Source organism: Tachysurus vachellii, chromosome 3 (genome assembly GCF_030014155.1).
Source record: "Tachysurus vachellii isolate PV-2020 chromosome 3, HZAU_Pvac_v1, whole genome shotgun sequence".
NCBI lineage: Eukaryota > Metazoa > Chordata > Actinopteri > Siluriformes > Bagridae > Tachysurus > Tachysurus vachellii.
In genome coordinates this window covers 34,280,671-34,304,757 of record NC_083462.1, presented here as the reverse complement: position 1 = coordinate 34,304,757, position 24,087 = coordinate 34,280,671, and the positions used below count along the sequence as shown (strand labels likewise).

Here is a 24,087-nt window from a genome sequence, read left to right as displayed (position 1 = left end):
AATGGCCCAGGCTATCAGAAATCTTAGCATAAATATTCAAAAGAATATCCAGACACAGCATAGCTTTGAAATAATTATTTGTAATGTATGTCTTCACTACCATAAAGAACTTAAAATACAAAAACATCATATTCAAACAGTCCAGTGTTTATTTGAAGTATTGCATCATCATGACAAATTTTTTTTGAAAAAACATTTTTCCATAGCAAGATCAACACTTTTTTAAAGTCATGCAGTGAATAAGCAGTTTCTCTCCAGTAGTTTATCTTCTAATGTGAACCCATTTCTTCTAAGGCAATGGGAAGTACATGTTCCAGGTAAATCTCTTTTCTTTTAAACACATACAATATTTATAAATATATATATTTTTAATCATAAAAATAAAGAACATAAAATGAAAATGAGCCTGTATATGTACAATGTATATTGTATATATTGTACAAGCTGAAACAATAAAACTTCATTAGGACACTGCTACAAATATTTACAAACCAATTTCAAACCAAAACTAAAATTAAATCAGTATAAGCCAAACCCACAGAGATCAATACAAAACATACATGAATTGAAATCAGACTAGACTGATCACAAACTAGTTATTGTTTCCTGAGAGCTTTAATGCTTACAGCTTAAGAAGTTGGTGAAAGTGTAATATGTGGGATGGTGTTCCTCAAGGGGCAATACTTGGCCCATGCTCTTTTTTTAATCAAATTCCAAAATTGGTTTGCTCAAATTCTTTCACAGACTACCATTTCAATTTCTCACACAGGTCAAAGAGACAAAATGTGTCCAATAAAAAGGGTCATTAATAGATGACAAAAACTCTTAACCAATGACAAAAACACTTCTGAAGCAGTAGGCTTCTGTGGTCAAGCAGAACCCATGAGTACTCCAACTGAGGGTGAAGCATGATTAGTGCTAGGGGCAGAGTGGTAGAACGATTCAGCATCAGTTTCATTGACTTTCAGGATTGGTGGGATACTGGAGGACTTGATGTGAAGGATCCTGGTGTCCATGACCTCACAGTCGATCTGCATCATCACCTCAATCTCCTTGTCCTTTATCACACTTTCTGTAATAATAAACAAATGGCATTTTAACCAGACTTGGTGTTCGTTTACACTCTTACATCTGTACTTCTGGAAATGGCACTGTGATTTCCAGCCTTAAGATTTTCAGGACATGGAACTCATCCTGTCAGTGGTGGAGGTTAAGTGACATTTCTAGACACCATTTTTAGACACAGGTGAATCACATATTGGTTTATATTTTACTGCTGCAATGAACTGAACACACAAACAGATGACAAATACAGTTGCAAGAAAAAGCATGTGAATCCCTTCGAATAAACTGTTTTCCTGCAGTGATTTGGCATAAAATGTTATCTGACTGTGTTTTTCTATTTTTGTGATTGATTAGATGACAAAGTGCTTACGCCGATAACACATTCAAATCTCTTGTGTCTTTATTGAACACACCTATTAAACATTCACAGTGCTGGAGGAAAAAGTATGTGAATACATAGACTAGTTACTTCAATAAAAGCTAATTTATGTCAGTAGCTTGCACCCCGGGGTCAAATTTATGAAATAAAGTTTGAAGGTGTGGTTTAGAGCTACTTTGATTGATAAAAAGACTCTCAAACATTTTAAGATTGCTGATTGTTAGAAGGATGTGAACCATGCCTTGCTCTCTGAAGACTTACGATCAAGAGCAGTTGACCTCCGTAAGGCTGGAAAGGGATACAAAACAATCTCAAAGTGTTTAGATATCCATCAGTCAACAGTTATACAAATTGTCTATGAATGGAGACAGTATACTACTGTGGCTACTCTTCCTAGAAGTGGACGCCCAGCCAAGATGACTCCACAACGCAGAATCCTTAATGAGGTAAAGATGAACCCTCGAGGAACAGCTACTACAGGCTTGAAGACAACTGGAACTGGCAAACATACAAGTCTTCAAACAGGCAGGGTGTCTATGGCAGAACACCACAGAGGAAGCCACTGCTCTCCTGAAAGTACATTGCAGCCTGCCTGAAGTTTGCCAAAAGCTCCTTAGCTTCTACTAACTTCTTAGTAGAAGTTGGGTGATGCAGCAAGACAATTACCCTAAAAACCAAAGTAAACCCACCACAGACTGGCTTTATAAAAACAAAATATGACCTTTGGAGTGACCCAGTCAGAGCCCAGACCGTTAACCCCACAGTGATGCTGTGAGAGAGCTGTTCATACCAGACATCCAACTAAAGCATTTTTGTATAAACCTTCAGCACTGCGAATGTTTAATGGGTGTGTTCAACAGAGTCACAAGAGATTTGAATTGTTTGGGTGTTATCGGCTTAAGCACATTGTGTTTGTCTATTGTTGTCACCTTTTTTTTTTTTTGCAGAAAACCAGTTTATTCCAAGAGGTTCACATACTTTTTCTTGCGACTGTAAATAAATTGAGCTTTGTGTAAAAACCACTAACTGGCACAAGGCTGATTTTGATATAATGATTTCCTATGGGATCTGTGATGGTAGTAACCAGCACACACACAAGCACAAGTACAGCATAATAACTTCATCTAGTTTCAAACGAAAACCTGGGATTATTTTCTTCAGTATGCACAGGATATTCCTGAAGAAAATATGAGATTTGCCAAGAGGTAAAGCCCATATTATTAAGAACAAATTGTTCATAGAAGCTCTTGAAGCTAACCGGACTGAACCAAAGATCCCAGCATCCGTTCACCATGGTGTTACTTCAGAGAAACTGAAAGATTTCTATCAGGGCAAACATATGAAATCTATTTATAAACAGGAGAAACTAAATTGATGCAGCATGTAGCTGAAGAATTTAAAGCAGATTTCAGCACAAGAAGATCTGGACTGCTAAAACTGTCACACTGCCATCTTAGCCACTGTCATGTACTAAGACAGTTGAGTATATTTATTTGTAACCCATTGCCTATGTGAAATGTGTACACTCTAGTCAGCACACACTCCACACTTCCATCACAAATTATGTATTTCCTAAAGGAATACAGTGTTTTTTTTATTTAAGTTTATTTGGGCAACATTGTTTGGCTAAACTGATTGACAGCTGTCAGGGCTTCCAAAAGAAGGGCTTCTTTCCCTCAAGATCATAACTATTAACAGGAAGACGATGGCCTTTTTTCAAGACCTATAATCTCAAGTTGTTCACAGGAGGGTTATGGCGTTACGTGTGCTCAAGACTGTGATGGTGCAGGAAAAAGGGATTCATCAGATACAGTGAAGTACAGAGGAAAGGAAAAATCAAAACTATTTTGAATTATTATACAATACTTAATTAGGCTTAATTTACTAGATTATACTTTACTGTTTTCTGCCTTTATCTATCTGTTAATAAATAATGTATTTGTGGCCTATCAAGTGAACCATATTTACAGGGCTGGAATTTACAGAGTTTCAGAGTTAATTAATGTTGTCAGTAAACATTAATAACAGCTTTCTCAATTCTTTCAGCTATGATCAGTCTCAGGTTTTGCTGATGTTTAAACAGAGCATGTGACTGTGACTGTCTTTGTAAAGAAAAGCCATTTTTTCATTTAATAATAAACACAATGGGAAGACAATACAAACTGTGGCACACTACTCAGAGCAGAAAGCAGGCATTTGATTCATTTAACTTATCATAACACGAATATCAAGAAAGATGAAGAAACTGAGGATAATGTAAATGCGATTACTAATGCATGCACCTTTTTTAATCCTCCGGGATCATGTGCCTTCATCCACATTGTTGACTCAGAGAGGTAAATGGCCTAGTCAAGGGCATTAGGGTGTGAACAGAGACTAAAATATATCACCTCATCCAACTGAAACCCAAAAGTCTTCGTGAACCTTTTTGCTACTGTATAATGTATGTCTGTTTCTAAAGCAACTGTACACAGTAAAGAGAACTGTTTGGATCTTACCATTGATATTCATTGCTGGCAGCACAAGTGACATCTTTGGTCTGCTTCCTCTGTTGTGGTTGGTGGCAGGAAGAAGAAGGTGATCCTGAGGAAAAAAGATATTAATATCCAAAAATTTTGTATATGAAATAAATACGAATAATATATGAATACCAATGAAACTCAGAAGAATTCTGTCAGAATATTCTCAAATTCTAAACTTTTATAAAAGTTTAAAAATAGTAAAAAGAGAAAACGGTCCCAATATTCATCCTACAACCACAGAGATGTCCACTTGACTAGCAGGGCTGTGTTTTAAGACTTAATGTAAAATTAAATTTCATATATTTTGTTAAAGAAAACTCCAAAATTATCTGGTTTAAAGGATCAAGGTAGCTTAAGATCCAAATTATGAAGCACAAAATAAAGTCTAGCTTTAGTTTCAGCTGAAGTTGGCATCATACTGTATACATCAGGTTTAGTAAGAATATTGCCCCACTGCTCTTTTTAGGAATGACTTTGTTGTGATTCTACAGTAACACTGGAAAACCAATTAATTTTTAGCTTTAATTTTAAAACACTCGTGGAAAATGTACATCGAAAGATAGTAGGTTAAGGATATTCAAAAAAACAGACAGAAGCCGAGTGGCATGTTATATCCATCTCCAGCTCACTGTTACAGTTCAACATGAAACCTGGAGCCCATGAAACTTGTGGAATCTGGGATCTTCAAGGCTTATTAGCTCTGCTAAAAATAAGTGAGAGAAACCATTCTCTGGGGCTACAGAGACCAGCATTGAAGCAGCTCTGTTCTCATGCCGGCATGGATAAGGTCTTCCAGCTCAACGCTTTCCCAGGGCTCTAGGTTCTCAGGAAGCCAATAATGTTGCAATCTGCTTACATAAGCAAAAGGGAATGGAAACATTGACGATACATGTTGGAAATGTTAAAGAGGCAACATGGGAGTTGGGGTATAAAAAAAAGGGAAAAATTAAAAAATTAAATATTCAAAAGCGAATTTAAATGGAGTCCAGCATAACATGGAGAGAGCTGGAAAGAATAGGACACAGCAGGAAGGGTGGGGCCAACAAAACACTATAGAGACCCACACCCTAAATCCCAGGAAACAAAATACATGAAAATAAATAAGCTAATAAACTCCATATTCATCACTCTTTCCTATTTTCTGACATTCCATATTTTAGAAAATGCCCCAAGTTGCTGTTGGATGGAGGTTTTTGGTGTAAACGTTAAAAACCAATCCAATCTTGCAGCTCTGAAAGTGTTCCAAAAATGAAGATACTGCCTGCTTTTGATTAGAAAGAGAAGTGTGTTTAATATGAACAACTATATAAAACACTGAAATCAAACACTTAAGGCCATGTAATCTACTGATAACCATGTGAACAAGAATGCCTTAAAACATGTGCATCCAATTTCTCAAAGTTGTAAAGGGGATTTTTAAAAACGCTTTACACATTTCTCAGCTATTCATTAATAACCTGATGCCACAAACCTTCCTACATCTAAACAAATGTCCAGTCTGAGGCCCTCAGGCTATCCATCAGTGGCAGGCATTTGTCCACAAAATTTTGCTGTTATCGCATAGCCTAAGGTTAAACAGACAGAGGAAAGCGATGCGATCTCAGATGAAACTTCATCCTAAATAAACAAGTCCAATCTTTTCCGACCTGACTCATGGGAGCCACAACCCATTTCATTACAAGACACCGAAAGCCAAAAGTAGTTTGGAATCAAGATTCTTTCTGAATTTTGTGCAGAGAGACACTGGTCTTGTTTGTGTAGATAGAGCATCTATTTAGACTAAGAAAAAAATGTCTCAGAAGTGCTTTCAGATGCATTAAAATGAAAGGAATAAAGAAAAAATAAACAATAACATATAAGCCAATATTTCATGGGAGGAGCTACTGTCTATTGTTCAAACTCATGGGAGGTTTTCTATCACATCATCAGAACTAAGCAAAAGCTGGATGTCTGGAGGGAAAATTAAAACGGGTTCAAATTCACAACAAAAGCAGAGGCAAGGGCTAAAACATGTTTTCGACAAATAAAAAATTATATCAAACTCCAATCAATCAACAGCCTCGTGGGACTCCTGTTATTTAAACATACAGATGTTCAGCTTCAGTTGTGTATTCATCCAAAATCTCATTTCTTCTTGGCCACATTTGTGCACCTCTGAATCACAGAGATGTTTGTCAGAGGCAGAACTCAACGTTTCTTCTCTGAGTGAGACCATATGGTTCTTCTGTTACTTAAAGCGGGTGGGACTCTGGAGAGAATGAGTCCTAAAGTGTGGTACTCCTGCTCCAAACTCTTTATTGATAAATGACATTAGTTTACAGGGTGAGGCTGTGTGTGAGATTGTGGATGTGGTGTCTAAGACTCCACTACAGAGCTTGTTGAAGTGCTGTGAACAGTTTGCTGTTTGTTCTGAGAACTCGTGAACGTTTTGATCACAGAAGAGTGAAAAGTGAAAATTTGGAGGGAAAAAATCATTGAAAAATTTAAAAAATGCCTTTTATTTCCTTGCCAAAAATATCACAGCATGTATAGTGAGACTTACAACATAAACTAGATAAAATATGTTTCACCATGAGATGAAGATTCTCCTCCTTGTATTAATCAGGTTTTCTGAGAATTCTGAGAATATTTTTGTTAATAATTCCAGACACAAGGGGTCACGGTGGCTTAGTGGTTAGCACGTTCGCCTCACACCTCCAGGGTTGGGGGTTCAATTCCCGCCTCCACCTTGTGTGTGTGGAGTTTGCATGTTCTCCCCATGCCTCGGGGGTTTCCTCTGGGTACTCCGGTTTCCTCCCCCGGTCCAAAGAAAAATTGTCCGCAGTGTGTGAATGCGTGAGTGAATGAGTGTGTGTGTGTGTGTGTGCCCTGCGATGGGTTGGCACTCCATCCAGGGTGTATCCTGCCTTGATGCTCGATGACATAGGCACAGGCTCCCCGTGACCCGAGGTAGTTCGGATAAGCGGTAGAAAATGAGTGAGAGTGAGAGAATTCCAGACACATAACCTACTTCGTTATCCAGTACAATCAGAAAGCACTTCTATAGTTAGTGTGTTTGCTGCCAAATGTTTTTCTGTAGAAAAAATTGAGCTGAAGTGTCCAAACACAGTAGTTTGTATGTGCATTTACAAGGCAAAAGCTACTCACTCTGCGGAAAGAGATCACATAGAAAGTGTCTCCTCTTCGGTTGAGTTCATCAAAAAAATGGCTGTATGTGTGGTGAGGGGCGTAGTAGACCTGTAGCTCATTGCCTGAATGCCTAAAGACAGGAAAATGTTATCCTTGAATAATTAGGCACAGATAAACATGTATAAAAATAGTATAACAGTTTTTATGTCACTTATAAATCTTATCTCAAGCTCATTTGTTTTGAAGTAAAAATATGATATGAACTTACATAAAAATTAGAAAACATTTCATGACACAAATGAAGAGCAGTGAATTTCAGTGAATTTATGTTAAAAACGTACAAATTATCAAACATATACAGTAAACATTCTTTTAAAAAGAACTGAAGAATGCAGATGCGTCACTCTCTCTCATTCTATTACATATAACCATATAACCACATGTACAAGCTGAGGTCTGGACAATGTAGCTGTGGTAGAGTTATGGTCAGCATTTTTGCCAATGTCTAAACTACTGCTGTAAATATTAGAACAGCAAGATTTTTATAAACATATGATACATAAATTCAAGTCATTGTCTGCTGTTATGTTTATTACACAGGCATGCATACCAGCAATTATAGCTTTTAAGACCTATAGTATACAAGCCTGTAGCTTCAAATGAGCAGCACTCACTTATCAGAAGATTCAGGGTACTGCACAGTCACGATTTGTGGCACTTCTGCCTTCTTACTGGCCATTCTCTAAAGAAAAAATAATATACATAATATTATTGATCCAATCAATTAGATAAGTATATTTCAGTATTTCATATTTATACATAATAAAGGCTTAATACATAATCTTAATATAAAGATATGTGAACAGGATTTTGAGAGAATCTTCATTCACTTCCTTTTGGAATGAAACGCTGCACTTATCAGCTCCATTAGGTGTTAAATCAGATATGGACAAATAGACCAGACCAAGTAAGGGAACTGCTGGATTCTATTGTTAAAAGCAATAGCAAAAATAAAAACATCCACAGTTTTGGTCTTAAGAAGTTTTTATGTAAATAAATAAATGTACTTTTTTTTATTAAGAGACTTTTTCATGCACGTTAAAAGTAATAAAACACAAACTGTAATCTCTTTGAGCTTAAAAGCTTTGACTCTGATGAGTACAAAACAATGGAGAATCCTTCCATTCGTTTTAAATGAAGGTCTCCTCAGCATATTAAAGGTGGGGTCTCCGTTGTTTGAAAGCCAATGTTGACATATAAAATCACCAAAACAAACACGCCCCTAACCCAAATGGGTCCCACCCCTGTATTGATAGCTCCGCCCACACATACATACGTAACCCAGGCAACTAATAGAAAGAAATGTGTCTATCATAGCTGAAGTGAAGAACAATACGATTGTAGATAAACAAACAAGCAAAAATGACACACAAACATAATCATGTAAAGGACAAAGGCATATATTAGTTCTGTGTAACAAAACAAAACCAACGTTACTCACCTATCGAGAAGGAAAAAAGCGCCTCGGTGTCTTAAGTAAAGTTGGTCACATATTCACAGATTGGAGTTTCCCGAGTCAATAACTCCTGAGCTAAACACTGTTACTACACAAAACACGGTTGTAGCTGCGTCTCTACATTACTACGATAGAAAAGAGGTGTTATTTGTGTAGTAACAGTGTTTAGCTCAGGAGTTATTGACTCAGGAAACTCCACGCCCCTTTCTGCTCATTGGCTACACGTTTGTTTTTGTTTTTTGTTTTGATTTTTGTTTATTATTCGGCCCGACACAGTTTTCTGTGTTTCATTTCTCAAAAATCGGACACCCTGCCTTTAATAAATACATTAAATTTGTCCCTCAGTGAAACACCTGAGAGTGAGCACACTGCTCGATATGCTTTTGCTTTTATTTTCTCCTCTGTCAAAATAGATGCTATTTATATGACTGGATTCTAAGAGAGGAAATTAATAAGAAATGTTATGGTGCTGCTGAAAGATGACACTGCCATTATGGAACAAGGCTGCGCTGAATATATCTTTATATCTTGGTTTATGTCACAGTAACATCCATATGAATGAAGGACTCATGGTTTCCCAGCACTTGCTTGGGAACCTTTCCTCTAGCTTGCCTTCTTCCCATAGTGCATCCTGGTGCCACTCCACAAAAAACCTGTCTCACAAGAAAACCCTAAAAGCCTGGTATTTTAGAGATTCTCTGTCCCAACAGTCTAGACATGAAAATGCTGCTCAGAAAAACGTGTTTAATTTTTTAAAAGTTTCAGTTTGAAACTACAGAAAATACTCTTTGGTTCAAATCCATTTGTGTCTCACTCCAGTGAAGCCTGACTGATCGGTTTCTTCATAGTTTTCTACGGTGCATAATTTTCCTTTCCCAATAGCTCTGGAAAATGTTCCTAATACAAGGCTTCAAGAAAATATGTTACTGTTAAATAGTATGCGGAATATCATTAAATCATGGGAATCTTTGGAAGCAGAACAAAGAAGGTGACTGGATGAATGCCTCTGATCACTCCTACCGTGATGGTTCTGGCTCTTGCGTGGGTGCTGCTGTTGCGCTGGTTCTTAGTGCGCTCTGCCTCATGTCGGTGCACCCATCCCCTCAGTTCACTGGCCATCCTACACAAACAAAAGAAGGAAACTGTTTAGCTGATATCTGTCTAAATATCTCTAAAGTCCACCACTATGGCACTGAAAGGCAAGAATCACTAAGAATTGTAGAGTTCCCTCTTTATTCAGGGACACATTTTTTAGGGAAAAATGCTATAGAGATGAAATGGACTAAAAAAACGTTCAACAGCAGGACTGGGGATCAAACATCACTGAGATTTTATTTAAAAACACTGAAAGTAAATTTGTGTAAAGAAAGTTTAAGAATGTGAATTTGACCAGTGCCAAGTTTTAAATACTAGACGATTGAGTCAGAGCATCTCCAAAAGAGCGGGTCTTGTGAGGTGTTCCTGGTATGTAATGGGTAGTTCCTACTAATGTGCTCCAATGAAGAGCAAATGATGAAACTGGCAACAGTGCCATGGGGCCCAAGCCTCACTGGTGTGGGTGGAGAGTGAACGCTAACTCTGGAATGAATTTCCTGGTTACACCATTGCACTTTTTAAACAGGGAGTTTAATTTTACAATCACACTCTTGTGTGACTCAGATGAGGATGGATTCTCTTTTGAGTCTGGTTCGTCTCAAGGTTTCATTTACAGCATTTGGCAGACGGCCTTATTCAGAACGAATTACATTTATGAATGTTGAGGGTTAAGGGCCTTGTTCAACCTTCCAATCAGTAGTCCACATCTTAACCACTGAGATACTACCAGTCTTACTTATAGCATCTCAGGGAGTTTTTCCTCATCACCTTCAATGCTGACTTGCTCATTAAGGAAATAAATTTCAAATTAAATCTTACAATTGCTACTTTATAAAATCCCAAATGGATATATTTCTGTAAACCTTGTAAACATCTTGTGAAAATGTCCATTGTTTAAAGTGCTATACTAATAAAACTGACCTGAACTGAATATGCCCTTCTCACAAAGTGGTACATTTCAAATAGTCTAGCCTTATAAACCTGCCCAGATTAATGAGCATTAATTGCTTCTCTCTGATTGTGACTGATGTCCTTTCTTCAGGCCAGAATGTAAACACACACCCGAGATCACCAAACTGCCGAATGTCCTGCAGGTAGTCACGCTTTGTGACTTTATTAACTAATCTTGTGCTTTTAATAACTGAAATAAAACCACAGAATTGAACTAGTGTATTTTCTCTTTCACATGACTGTATATATATCTTACATTATGTGACACATAATTTCACCACACAAATGAATAAAACAGGAAGATTTCCACAATATATCTATAATTTTATCCTCCATTTTCCAGCTTCCACAGAAGTAAACTCTGTGGAGCTAAGAATAATCAATGCTTGCAGGAAGTAGCTGGAAAAGTACAAATATTTGTTCTTACATGCAGTTGGTACAGGTGCTGGTCATATAATTAGAATATCATCAAAAGGTTTTGCTCATATTTTTCATCTTCATACTTTTCAGTTGGCCCAGATTTCTAAAAATACTTTCTTTGTATTGGTCTTAAGTAATATTTTAATTTTCTGAGATACTGAATTTGGGATTTTCCTTAGTTGTCAGTTATAATCATCAAAATTAAAAGAAATAAACATTTGTGTAATGAATGAGTATAATATACAAGTTTCTCTTTTTGAATGGAATTAGTGAAATAAATCAACTTTTTGATGATATTCTAATTATATGACCAGCACCTGTATAGTATCGTGTAGATCAGTACTAACTTTATGCACTTGGTTCTGTTTACAGGAGGCTGACAGGGAGGAGGAGGAGTCCTGAAGACAGGATCTCTTTTAACCACCATGAGAGCTTTTTCTTCTGGCATTGATTCCAAGTCCTCCAGTCTAGAGGAAAGAAAATAATGTGAATGACAAGGGAAGTGAAAAGGAGTCAAAGATATATGGAGATCACACATGATTCATTGAGATCACACATTGAGATGACACATGGAGATCATTTGCAACACAGAATGAACTTACTTATTAGAAGACAGAGAATCCTGCAAACTGGCCTCCATGCTGCTGTCGAGCTTTGACGAGAAGCCCAACAGATGTCTGCTACTGGGACTAGGGGCTGCTGCGAACCTGGAGTCTGCATCTCTCTCAAAAAGACTTTAGAGTAGGAGAAGAGCTAGAAATTAGCAGAACATTCTGCTAATAATAATAATAATAATAATAATAATAATAATAATAATAATAATAATAAAAAGAACTGATCCTTTCATGTCAGCAGCCACCTGAGTACTAGCTACATGTCTACTCACTTGGTTCTATAAAAATCGACAGGTTTTAAACATTTTTAATTCTTAGTTTCAGCCTGGTGTGGGCTAATGTACATTGTTCTCTCAAATGAACCAAGATGATATAATATATTGTCTAGGTTTTAATGATAAACACAAATATACAGATCATGGTGTTAGAACTTGCAAGAGTAACTTCTTGGTGTTTTTTTTTCTGGCCCCAGTTGCCAGTGGTATTATCACTTTGTGCTGTTTTCCTAAAAAAAAGTAGAAGCCTGTATACATTATGGGGATGTAGTATACTGACTTCCAAACTACTGGGCATGTAGCATACCAGCCAAATACAAACCCTTATAACAAAAGTAAAAACAACCCTGAAGATATGAGATGTGTTTTGAAATACAGAAAATTAAAGTCAGCTGTTGTTTGAAAGCTACATTTACATTTACAGCATTTAGCATTGGCAACTTGGTGGACCTGGGATTCGAACCAATGGCCTTCCGATCAGTAGTCGATCACCTAACCACTGAGCTACATCAGCATATTATACAGCTACATATTACACCTACATCTTTAGATAATGATAATACCTACATTACTAAACAACCCGCTCTGTGTAATTTATAGAGATTTTTTCTTATGCAAATTGGTCAGACTAGAGACCGTATCCCATCTGAACATCATTATTATCAGAGAATGTCTTTGTATAAATAAACCATCCTTCCTCAGTGGATTCCCACACAGGCTTTCCATAAAAGATAGATTTATATACGCCCATTCTGTCATCAACTGTACAGACTGTAACTACATTATGCTTAAAAAAAAAAAAAAGCATTTCTCACTTTATTGTCTGTGTGGATTATTCGCTTACCTCAATGGCACAATGTTTATTGCCAGGAAAACGAGGACCACCATCAGACACACGGCCCGTCTCTTTGGAGCAGTTCCCTTCAGAATGGTGTTCTAAATACAAGCACAAGGGAGATACATAGCACATAACTGGATGGCCTAAGCACAAGAAATTGCTCTAAGATTGCTTTAAACAGGAGTAGTAGTGGTCTAATCTGTGAATATGGTTAATAAAAACTCAGAATAAAGTTCTGTCTGATTGTATGATCATTTCTGAAATTTGTTGTTTATAAAATCTACCACTTCCTTCCTCATACTGTTTTTTGGCATGAAATGGCAGACACTGCAAATGTCTTAAGACTTGCACTTAATCCCAGCTCACACTGTGTGATTTTAGCCACGATTTGTTCATCTGATATGAAGTTTGATAATCCTAAAAGATTTCTAGAGTCCTAGGGTAAAATCTATAGTCTTTGATGGCTGGTTTTAACCTCGTCATGGTCACAGAAAAACGATTAATGGCCGCTGCGATCAGTGTCTTCCTCCGATAAATTTCTGGCAGTGTCAGAAGATTTCAGACACATCTTCAGTGTGGCATCTTGACGTCAAACCAAGAACCAACAGAAGCGCTTGACCGGATGGCGCTTGCCAAGCCATGACCCAGCCCCACACATGTCGTTGTTGTTTATTTTATCAACATGGATTGTAATAAACTAAATTAATGCTACAGATTTCTCATTTTCTGCTACCTGCCATTTTAGCAGAGAAAGCAGGTCTGAACATGTCACGGATTTATGATGTAAAATGATTTTGAAGCGTCTTGACTGTCGTACAGTCAGACATGATGACAACTGAGAGCCTACAGTGTGACATGGGGACCATTTTCATACAGTCTGACAAGCAGCAGTCTTGAAGGATTATGAAAAATTGCACAGTGTGAGCTGGGCTTTATACAGAGGGGGCTGAACAACCAAAAATAGCACAGATCAATGCTCCGGACTTTACTTTAAAAGTCAAGGTGACAAAAAGTCCTTTTAGCTGTCCTGGGACAGACTTAGACGTGAAGTGGTTGCTGTACAATTTTCTGCAAATTAACTGTTACTAGTAGTGACAGATCTGTGGGTGGAAAGTCTTGTTGATGAGAGCGATCAGAGGAGAATGACCAGACTGGTCTGAGCTGATAGGAAGGTCTCTGAGCTAAAGTAACTGAAAGAAAATCACTCTTTAAACCCATGTTGAGCAGAACAGCATCTCAACATGCACAACACATCAAACCTGATTCCACTTCTGTCAGCAAAGAGCAGGAATCTAAGGTTTATTGGCATAAACTTCACAGTTAAAGACTGGTAAAAGATTTCTCGTAATCTTCAGATATCCAGTTTGAGTGAGTCTGTGCCATGAGTCTGTGCCTCAAATTCTTCTTCATGGCTAGAAGGAGTGAAACCTGATATGGTCTTCTGCTGTTGTTGCAGTTCATGGTTTTATGTCTTGTACATGCGGAGATGCTTTTCTGCTCACCACAGCTGCAAAGACTGATTATTTGAGTTACTATATCCTTCATGGCAGTGAAGGCAGTGAACAATTCTAGTAATTCTCCTCTGATCTCTCATCAACAGTGGTTTTATACCCACAGAACTGTCACTGTCTCACTCAGTGCTTCTTGTTTTTCACATCATCCAGTGTAATCTCTAGAGACTGTGGGACTTTTACCACATTCATTAAAGGTGGATGTGGGTCTTATATCTATATATGTATATTTGTACGTTATGTATATAGACATGTATGTATGTATGTATGTATGTATGTATGTATGTATGTATGTATGTATGTATGTATGTATGTATATATGTATATTGCAGGACCTACTTCATTCATCAGTCCCTCCAGTTGCCTTTTTAATGTCCCATTTTCATTTTTCAGCTTCTCATTCTCAGACAGAGCAACCTTCAGACGGGCCTCCAAGGTCAGCAAGTACTCTTTCTTCTTCTTCCGTGATAAAGATGCAGACTCTCTGTTCTTTATCATGCGTTGCTGCCGCCGGCACACACTGAACTGGAAAAAGGGGGAAATATATACATAAAACACCTGCAATTTGCAATTATAAAATGAACCTACTGAAATCTCAATTCAAAAATCACTTCAAGTCACTTCATCCCTTAGTGTTCCACATTCTTGTGTGTTCTGCTGGTTGTCTGGTTAACAGAGCTCATGGTTATCATCTGCTGCTGAGCATTACAGAGTTCCCTTATATTCTACACACTGATTACTGTTACAGCTGCCATCTTTACCTGGGATATTTGTTAACTCACAGCTGTGTTGGCGGAGGGTATGTTCGAGCACTTGTTTGTGAAAGGAGGGCGGAGCCAGGAAAAGTAAGTAGTAAGGATCTACATCAGTGTTTATTTGTTCTAACTTGTGTTCTGTGTTTCAGTGAGCAGCAGCAGAGATAAAGTGGGTAGAGACAAACTTGTTTTTCCTTCACATACGATTGTCTGCTTTTTAAAACTTGGGTTGTGACAGTTACCCTGAACATGGCTGTGGCTCATAGTGCACCTCAACCCATATCATCATAAAAGTAAACAAAGTGAACACAATCAAACAAAACAGTATGTGAACATTTGCTTTCAGTATCTGTTGTGTGCCCTTGTAAGTAAAGTTTCCAGTAACTTTTGATTAGACCTGAACAAAAGCTTGGAAGAACTTGCTCCCATTCCTCAGTACAGAGAACTGCCTCACATGAACCTCAGTACATGTCCTCACATGAACTGCCTGCTTCAGGTCTTCAGGCTTCCTTGTGTCCTTCCACAATTTTTCTTTTAGATAAGGGTCAGGACTTTGACTTTAACATTCCAAAACATTATCTTTGTTCCTCTTTAATCATTCTATGGTAGACAGACTTGAGTGCTTTTCCTCTTTGTCTTGGTGCATGACCCTTTTTTTCACCTTGAGATTCAGATCATGGACAGATGTCTTGTCATTTTCATTTTGAGATCACTGGCATAATCCTGAAAGTATTGTTCCATCAATGATGGCAAACTGTCCTGGCCCAGATGCAGCAATAGATTCTGATACTACCACAACCATGTTTCACAGAAGATATAAGGTTCTTTTGGTGGAATTCAGTATTTTTTCTCCTAAAATAATGCTTCTCTTTTTAAACCATAAAGTTTTATGTTGGTCTCATTCCTCCACAAATTTCCTCCAAATATTTTCCAGTAGTCCTCTGGCTTGTCCACATGATCTTCTTGAGTAGTAATGTTCTTTGTGGAGAGTAGTGACTTTCTCCTTGCGACTTGCACACCGAGGTTGTTCAGTCTCTACCTGATGGCAGACTAATGAACATTAACATAAGTAAAGTAAAAGAGGCCTTTAGTTGATTAGAAGTTACTCTTTATTCCTTTCTGACCCAACAGACTATTACATGACTATTTGTTGATTAACCACTTCTGGGAATGTACCAACGTCTTAAATGTCCTCCATTTTGTAACCTTTTCCAGCCTGATGAGCAACAATAACTTTTTCTGAAGACCTCAGAAATCTCCATTGTTTTTGCAATGATCCACAATCGCACGTCATGTACATGAGACTTTGATATTTCTCTGTACTTTAAATAAAATAGGACACATGGAGACCCGACTGTCATACCAATGACTGAAATCAGATGAAATTATATACTAAACCTAGAGGTTCACATACTTTTGAATCTCACAGATACATAATATTTAAACATTTTCCTGAATAAAAATGGTAATGAAATTACCAAGTATAATATATTTGTCTGATCTGTTTGATTGGGTTCACTTTGTCACTTTGGGACTTGTGTGAAAATGTTGTTGATTTTTTGGGTCTTTTTTTTTGTTGCAGAAATATAGAAACCTCTAAATGGTTCACAACGTTCCAAGTGGCACTGTATATGTATGTATATATACACATAAATACACATACACACACACACACACACACACACACACACACACACACACACGACATGTACTACAACACTACAAACTAAAAGTCCTATGCTAGATGGTAGAGAGAGAGAGATCTAGACAGAGCTATGGCCTGATTTGCCCCTACAGCCAGGTGTCTGTAAGATGTTGCCCTCAGCATGGCCATAATTAAGCTGTTTGTGTCCCCATTTGGTCTGTTTGCATGACAGAAAAATTCCTTAATCTAGGGATCTTTGCCATGGGCAGAGCCTGGGAACAAACAACATGTTTGGGTAAGCGGAGGTCAAGGGGCCATACTTTGGCCATAGATATATTACACAGGCATTGTGGAGAAGAGAGGTTTGCACACCTTGCAATAAATGTGTCAATGGATTTGGACTGAGACAAGGAAATCAGATCCATTAAAACTTTGATTCAAATAATTTAGCACAGGTGAATCTAGCTACAGCCATTCTTGTATGTTGGTTGTCTAAGGAAAAAAAAAACGTGTGCAAACATGACAAAGAGTTATTCATTACTAAGTTAAATCAGGGAGGTCTGCTTTGTCCCCTTCTTGGCTGAAGATAGAAGCATCTTCTTTTTTATTTTGTTGTCACTGGCTGCACAAGCTCGTGCTTTACTCCATCATGCATCCTCTTGTTACAAGAAAAACTCTGTTGCAGTAAATCCATTCTTTAATCATAACCAGATTTGGTTGTAAACAGTCCTATAACAGAGCTTTTATTCCAGCTTCTAAGAGCAGCTTCCAGTCTACAAAGTGTCTATATAGTGCTGTGTTATGTAAGTTTGTCATTTTAGGATCTAAAATCAAACAAATCTCCTATGTGGCCTCTTAAATCTTTGCTCTTTCAATGGAATCACATCTGCACAAAGGGCTTTATTAGATCCTCTGTTCAACCAATGAAAACCGCTGCATTTATAAACTGACAGTGACAGTGTAACTGTCCTTTTTGTTTGTCATTACATTCACACTACTGTGAGTTTAATCCTCTGAGATGACATAAACTACAGGGGTTTTCACCTTCACCGCAATAAATCCACACAGGAACTACATCTCCCTCTTTTTTCTTGGGAAACTGCACGTCATTTGGAATTACATTATGTGTATGTTCACATTCCACTCGAGACAATGCAACAGTCAAACCACACTCATTATTGGCTAAGAAGCTTTTCAATCTTTCATTAAAAACATATTTGGATCAAACTGACCACAGAGGTCAGACAATAGCATTGTTTACAATGTCGAACCAATCCAACACTTTCACTCAACAGGGTCAGACAAGAAAGCATCGCTCAAAACAAATCACTCGTGACAATGAATCAGTGGTCATCTGCACAAATTCATTTAGCTTTTATATACTGTTCTGTATTTCTAGCAAAGCTCAACAACAAGAGAAAAAGCTAAACGTTTTAGCAGAGACAATACAGATCGTATATGCATTTCCTGAAGTCTACAGGGAAAGAAATCAGCTTTCTTTTTCCATCGCTGTGACACTGCAGAGCTGCTGCGGGTGGTTTTTCATAGAGCTGCCCTGCATGTGTGCGTGCATGTGCGTGTCATCTGCCACGTAGGACCAGAAATGTCTAACTCTGTGTACCTTTCAGGGAAAAAAGCAAAACCAGAAGGACAAAGAAACACCAGGACAGGGACAGAGAAAAACACACAAAACAGCCCTTGGATTGTACAGCGTATTCATTCAAGTACACTCTACACTCCTAATAATCAATCACAGAATGACTAGGATGGTGACAACACACACACTCATACATGCACACACATGCATACAAATTTAGAAAAGACTGTATAACCTGAAACAAATCAGCTGTTACAGACTTAGAAGCAGAAGAAAATGTCACAGAATTTCACAGACAATTATGATTTAAAAAGAATAAAGCACAAGTTTTATTTAAAGAGTAATTGCTGTTGTTATTACTCTGATTTACACCTTCGGACACAGTCATGACCAAGTAGAAATGATTATCCCTTAATCTCTTTTGTATAGAATATACAATGTATTATTTTAAAAGTCATCACAATTACTGGCTTTTGCAAAATTGTGACTTAATTAGTGTAAGTAAGTAAGTAAGTAAGTAAGTAAGTAAGTAAGTAAGTATTTCCACTAAGAAGAAAAACAGCCACTAGACAGGGATTGCTATTATAATTTTTGGACAATCATGGCACTGGCAAAATTAACACACTTTAGTCGTGGCTTCACAAAGGCGAATACATTCACAATTTACAGCGGTCTGTGTGATAGGCTATTTTTATCCATATTGTCCTGCCTGTTGCAATACCTAAATAATTACAGAAAATGATGAGCAGAACACACACACAGACACATAGACACACACACACACACACACACTGTAGCCAGATTGCACAGCTGGCCTTACATCACTCAGGAACATAACAGCAGGGTCGCACAACACTCTGCCTTCACAGACACACATATAAAGTGGATTCAAAAAGTATTCAGACCTCTTTATTGTATTGTGGATTTGATTCTGAATCAAATAGTTGCAGGTTTTAACCATCACTCACATTGTAATGACCCAGAATGACAACGTGATCTCCCCACAGATGTTTGATGGCTTTTAATTCTGGCCATTGCCTGGAATATTTCCACTAAATCTTTTTTCCACATGTAGCAGGAGAACTTTATGTTGTATTCTGTAGTAGACTATGGTAAAGGAATCTGTCCTCATAATGGTCCTAATGCTCATATCTTGGTGTAAATATCATGAATTTGAACTTCAGCTCTTTTTATCTCAAACCCAAATGTCTTCAGCGTATAGCAGAAATTCTGTAACAATACTTTCAGTAGGGATTTTTGAAACCTCTCACTATTTAGCTTTTGAGTTAATGACAATAAAAATATATTGATAGAACACATTTAAATGTTTAGTTTTAACTTATCGGCATAGATGACACAGCAATGCCCTTTGTGCTCACCATAACATACCAAATCTACTACGTTTAAAGGTTCAGAAGTTCCCAGAGTAGCTCTGGCTGCCTACAAAATCCCCTGACAAATTTGTAACTACCTGGAATAATCTCAGGAAATAGTTTCTAATTACAGTGACCCATTTCTGTTAGCCAAGGGAGAAAATTGTACTGCAAATGCATCTACTACATTAAATTCTCTATACCAGTTACCCTAGTATCAGTTATTTATTTATCTACAAAACAGTGGAACAGTAAATAAGTGTTCACACGATTAACATTAACATGGTGAGAAAACTGTCCTGACAACACCAATCACCTCATCAGAGACCAATTAATGAGGTGAGTCTAAAACATTCACAAAGTTGAATTGGATTCAATGATTTTATCAGATGCGCAATATACAGTGAAGGAAATACCTATTGTGGCATTGCAGGCATAAAGAAAGACACAAAATGAGTGGGGGAAAAATAAAGTATTCAGTAGTATTCAGACAGCACAAATGACCAGTGTTAGTAATTTGTTGCACAGCGGTATGGCAGCTATAGTATCCAGGTGTCTATGGTAAGAAGCAGGGGCGGTTCTAGCCCTTTTTTAGGGTGGCCCCTGCTAGCCCCCCTGTCTGTGATCTCAGCCACCCTAAAACTAAAAGTATAATTTTTACTTTCATAAATAAACAATAAAAATTACGTTAAAATGCAGGACGTGTCGTCGATGGGAAAGAAAATTATTTATCAGTTTGATCAAAGAGCGAATTTATTTACTTTGCTTTTACACGCGTGCATGGTAGTCTTTCAATAGTGCATCGTCAGCAGTCTGCACCACAGTATTTAGATGTGCACCACTCTGATTCTTTTTTAGCTGAGACGTTTAAAGTAAGGAGTAGGAAAAGAGATGATTGTGGAGCTTATTGCTCTTCATGTAACAGATGTTCCTGCTGTTTTCAGGTGGTCCTCCAGCTCTTTTCAAGTGACTCTTTGGCTTCTCACTTCCTTATCATTTCATTGGGAAATCCTCCATACTTCAACTGTCTGGGGGAAAATCAAATGTGTCTTTCCAGCTGCATATTATTGAACTAACTGTAGATAAAGGGGTGTTTAAGGTCTTTCCTATGGCTCTGTAGCTTTATTTCATTTGGTCGTTTAACTGTAGTTTCTGAGAACTTTAGAAAGCTCCTTCACGTGCTCCATGATTACTGATTGTTGTGTGAAACGTTCTAATGTTTTTATTTTGACACCAGGTGCAATTTATACAAGGAACATTTTACAGGGTTTATATTAAAACATGTTTCATTCTCTATAAAGATTTGAAGTGGATAGAGACCAATAAGATTTAAACCAATCAAAACCAATAAGATTTAAACCACTGACAGGTGAAGTGAATAACATTGATTATTTCATTACAGTGGCACCTGTCAGAAGGTGTGATATCTGACATGGCAAGTGAACAGTCAGTTCTTGAAGCCGACATGTTGGAAGCAGGAAAAAGTGTGAGGTTCGGAGTGACTTTGGCAGAGGACAAATTGTGCTGATTGTGAGCGTCTCCAAAACAGTAGGTCTTGTGTGTAGTGCTTAGTACCTACCAAAATACCCCAAGGAAGAACAACCAATGAACCAGTGACAGGGTCACAGACATTTTGATCTCATTAATGCACACAGGGAGTGAAGATTAGCTTGCCTGGAGACCTAATGTGGCACAAATTGCTAAAACAGTGAATGCTGACTCTGATAAAAAGGATCCCAGGACCACGTTGATCCCAGTACGCCACATAAATCGGCTACAATGGACATATAAGCATCAGAACTGGACCATAGTGCAATGGAAAAGGAGGCCTGGTCTGATGAATCGCGTTTTGTGTTACATCATGTGGATGGCCGAGTGTATGTGTGTCACTTATCTGGGGAAGAGATGATACCTGAAACCTTGGGTCCAGCTTTCATGTGGATGCTACTGTGGCACTGTGCCTAAGGTGTTGACCTGGCTGGCGTCAGAACATGACATTTTTACAGACCTTGCCAAATGCTATAAAGTGTTCTTATTATTTTAATGAAAAATACATAAAATAGAGGTAAGATTTTGGCATCTACATCATCATATATGCTGTTCAGCAGCACCACCAATGGTCCTAAGTAAGAATAGTCATAATGTTATAAAGCAGATGCTAGCACTGACTTTCTCATCCAGACTGATGATTTATGTATCCTATCACTGACATTGGATTACACAGAGTGACACACACAGTAGATTTCATGTTCTAGGGATAATTCTTCACTGACACACCAGTAACATGTAATTAACAGTCACTGAGAAGGTGTTTGTGAAATAAAGGTGAACACAGTTGTATACTTCTGAAGAGTCACAGCATAAATACAGCAACAGCAAACATGAATGGTGGTGATTATCTGTCTCTCACTATGTTCCTTTGTGTCTGTGTAATAGCTTTATGCCTATGATTAGACCCAGTGCTGTAATAATGCTTCTATAATAATTCGGTAAGATAGTCCTCACATTCAATATCACGAACAGCTGTCACTGTAAGGAAAGTATGAGTGCATATTTTCCTTACAGGAAAAGTATGTGCTCACACTGTAAGGAAAGTATTTGGCACAATATTTGATCAGTTTTCACATTTGGCAATGATGCATAATAATGCATCATAGCCAAATGTGAAAATTGATCAAATATTGTGCGACAGATCTAGTGGATCTGGATGGAAAACTGGAAGAAATATGTAATATTATATGCTGAATGCTCATAGTGCCGCCAAATCACACACACACAAAAAAACACACATCCTTGTGACACGCACACAGTCACACAATCTGGCTCCATCACCATGCCCTGGAAACCATTGTCTCCTCCTCTCTCCCTCACTGACCTCCTCTTCATTTTACACCCACCCTCTTGACACGTGTCAGTCTAAGGAGGTGATTTTTTTTTTTTCGAACTGAGGACAGACCAGCTGGAGCAGCTATTCACTGGAAACCATTTGATGACCAAATGTTATCAGAAGCAGAACCAGAGCCTCATTTCTTTTCTACTCTCCATCTCACTTTCTTGCATTTCTCAGCTGGTTAATTGAACTGAATAACTGTAAGCACATGTGTAATGACTGGCTTTACAAAACCTGATTTATGATTCAAATGTTTTAAGAAAATATGAGTAAATCAATCAATGAGGTCATTTATATCAAATATCAGAATGAAGTAAAAGTGTTCGCTGGGATTTTAACTGTGCATGGTTGTATTGAGAGCAGATCTGAAGTCATCATGATGTCTAGTGACGTATTCTTTATTGTTAGAAGAGTTGTGTTCGCTTGAGTTTGTGTTTTTGTGTTCTTTTTTCTCCTTCTGTTTCTTTTCTGACTCCTCCTACTCTCCCCCTCAGACAGGAAGTTGATTGTCCTCAGATATCCCGGATTACCAGTCATGAGTGAGGAAGTACAAAGCTAAGAAGAAATCGCTGGAGGTTGAGAAATGAACTTTTCCCCAAGAGCACTCTCGTTGTATCTCAATCTCTCTTTCCTAGAACATTGTAGCTCATATTCTATGTGTTTAATGTGCTAGCTAATAATGTTACAAGCTACTTTTATCAGTCTTTTCACTTATTTGTGTTTCTTTTGTTACTACTGTAGTATCAAATAGATTTGATACCTTTAATTGTCGCTTATTTGTTTATTATTTGAAGATTGTAGGGAGGTGGATGCCACGTTATCATAGTTTTCTCCTGTTTTGTGTCTAGGAATGAAGTTAGAGAAGTTGTTATTTTGACATTTTCTTTTTTTAAGTTAGATGCTTTACCTCCCCAGGCAGATTGCTTATTATTCTCCCTCCTGAAGTTATTGTCTTTTTGTTAATTATTATGTTTATTATTATGTTCATTATTATTTTTATTATTATAATTGTTATTATTATTATTAAGTTGTTTTATAATAAATAAAATTAAATAATTTATAATTAAAATATAAATAAATAATAAATAATAATAAATAATAAAATGAAAATATAATTTATAATTTATAATAAATAAAATTAGTTGCGGGGCTCTGGCACTTTGCTTCCGTGTACACCCCTTCAAACAGGTGAAGCTTTAAAACAAAGTCATGCTTACCAAAGGACAGCACTTTAATACATCTACCAAGTCTAAGCAGGAACCTGACAGTTTCCAGATTCTGACTGATGAGTGTGCAATATTTTGGTTTTTACAAAAACAGGGTCTCTCAAAATCCAGTTCAGGAGTCTCATTTCTAACTTGTTCATTCACATCCACACATTTCTACACGAAGAATGTCATTGAACCAATTCTGCATTGTTACCATTGTGAGGGTGAATAACATCTAATGGTTTGAATAACTTAAGCTCTGGAATCTAAAATTAAAAGCTAGAGAAGCATGGCATCGTATGAC

At 37.5% G+C, this 24,087-nt stretch overlaps 1 protein-coding gene across 1 annotated transcript in view; it reads right to left on the bottom strand.

Moving 5' to 3' along the window:
* Nucleotides 1-126: 126 nt before the first annotated feature.
* The window catches only part of atf6 (activating transcription factor 6), a 40,217-nt gene continuing 16,256 nt past the window's right edge, over nt 127-24,087 (bottom strand). Inside the window, exons 8-16 of the mRNA XM_060866929.1 lie at nt 14,655-14,840; nt 12,811-12,902; nt 11,680-11,811; nt 11,425-11,544; nt 9,632-9,731; nt 7,770-7,837; nt 7,114-7,225; nt 3,943-4,027; nt 127-1,072 (exon numbers count right to left, since the gene is read on the bottom strand). Coding sequence (XP_060722912.1) covers nt 870-1,072; nt 3,943-4,027; nt 7,114-7,225; nt 7,770-7,837; nt 9,632-9,731; nt 11,425-11,544; nt 11,680-11,811; nt 12,811-12,902; nt 14,655-14,840 — 1,098 coding nt within the window. The 3' untranslated portion in view covers nt 127-869. The remainder of the gene's footprint in view (nt 1,073-3,942; nt 4,028-7,113; nt 7,226-7,769; nt 7,838-9,631; nt 9,732-11,424; nt 11,545-11,679; nt 11,812-12,810; nt 12,903-14,654; nt 14,841-24,087) is intronic.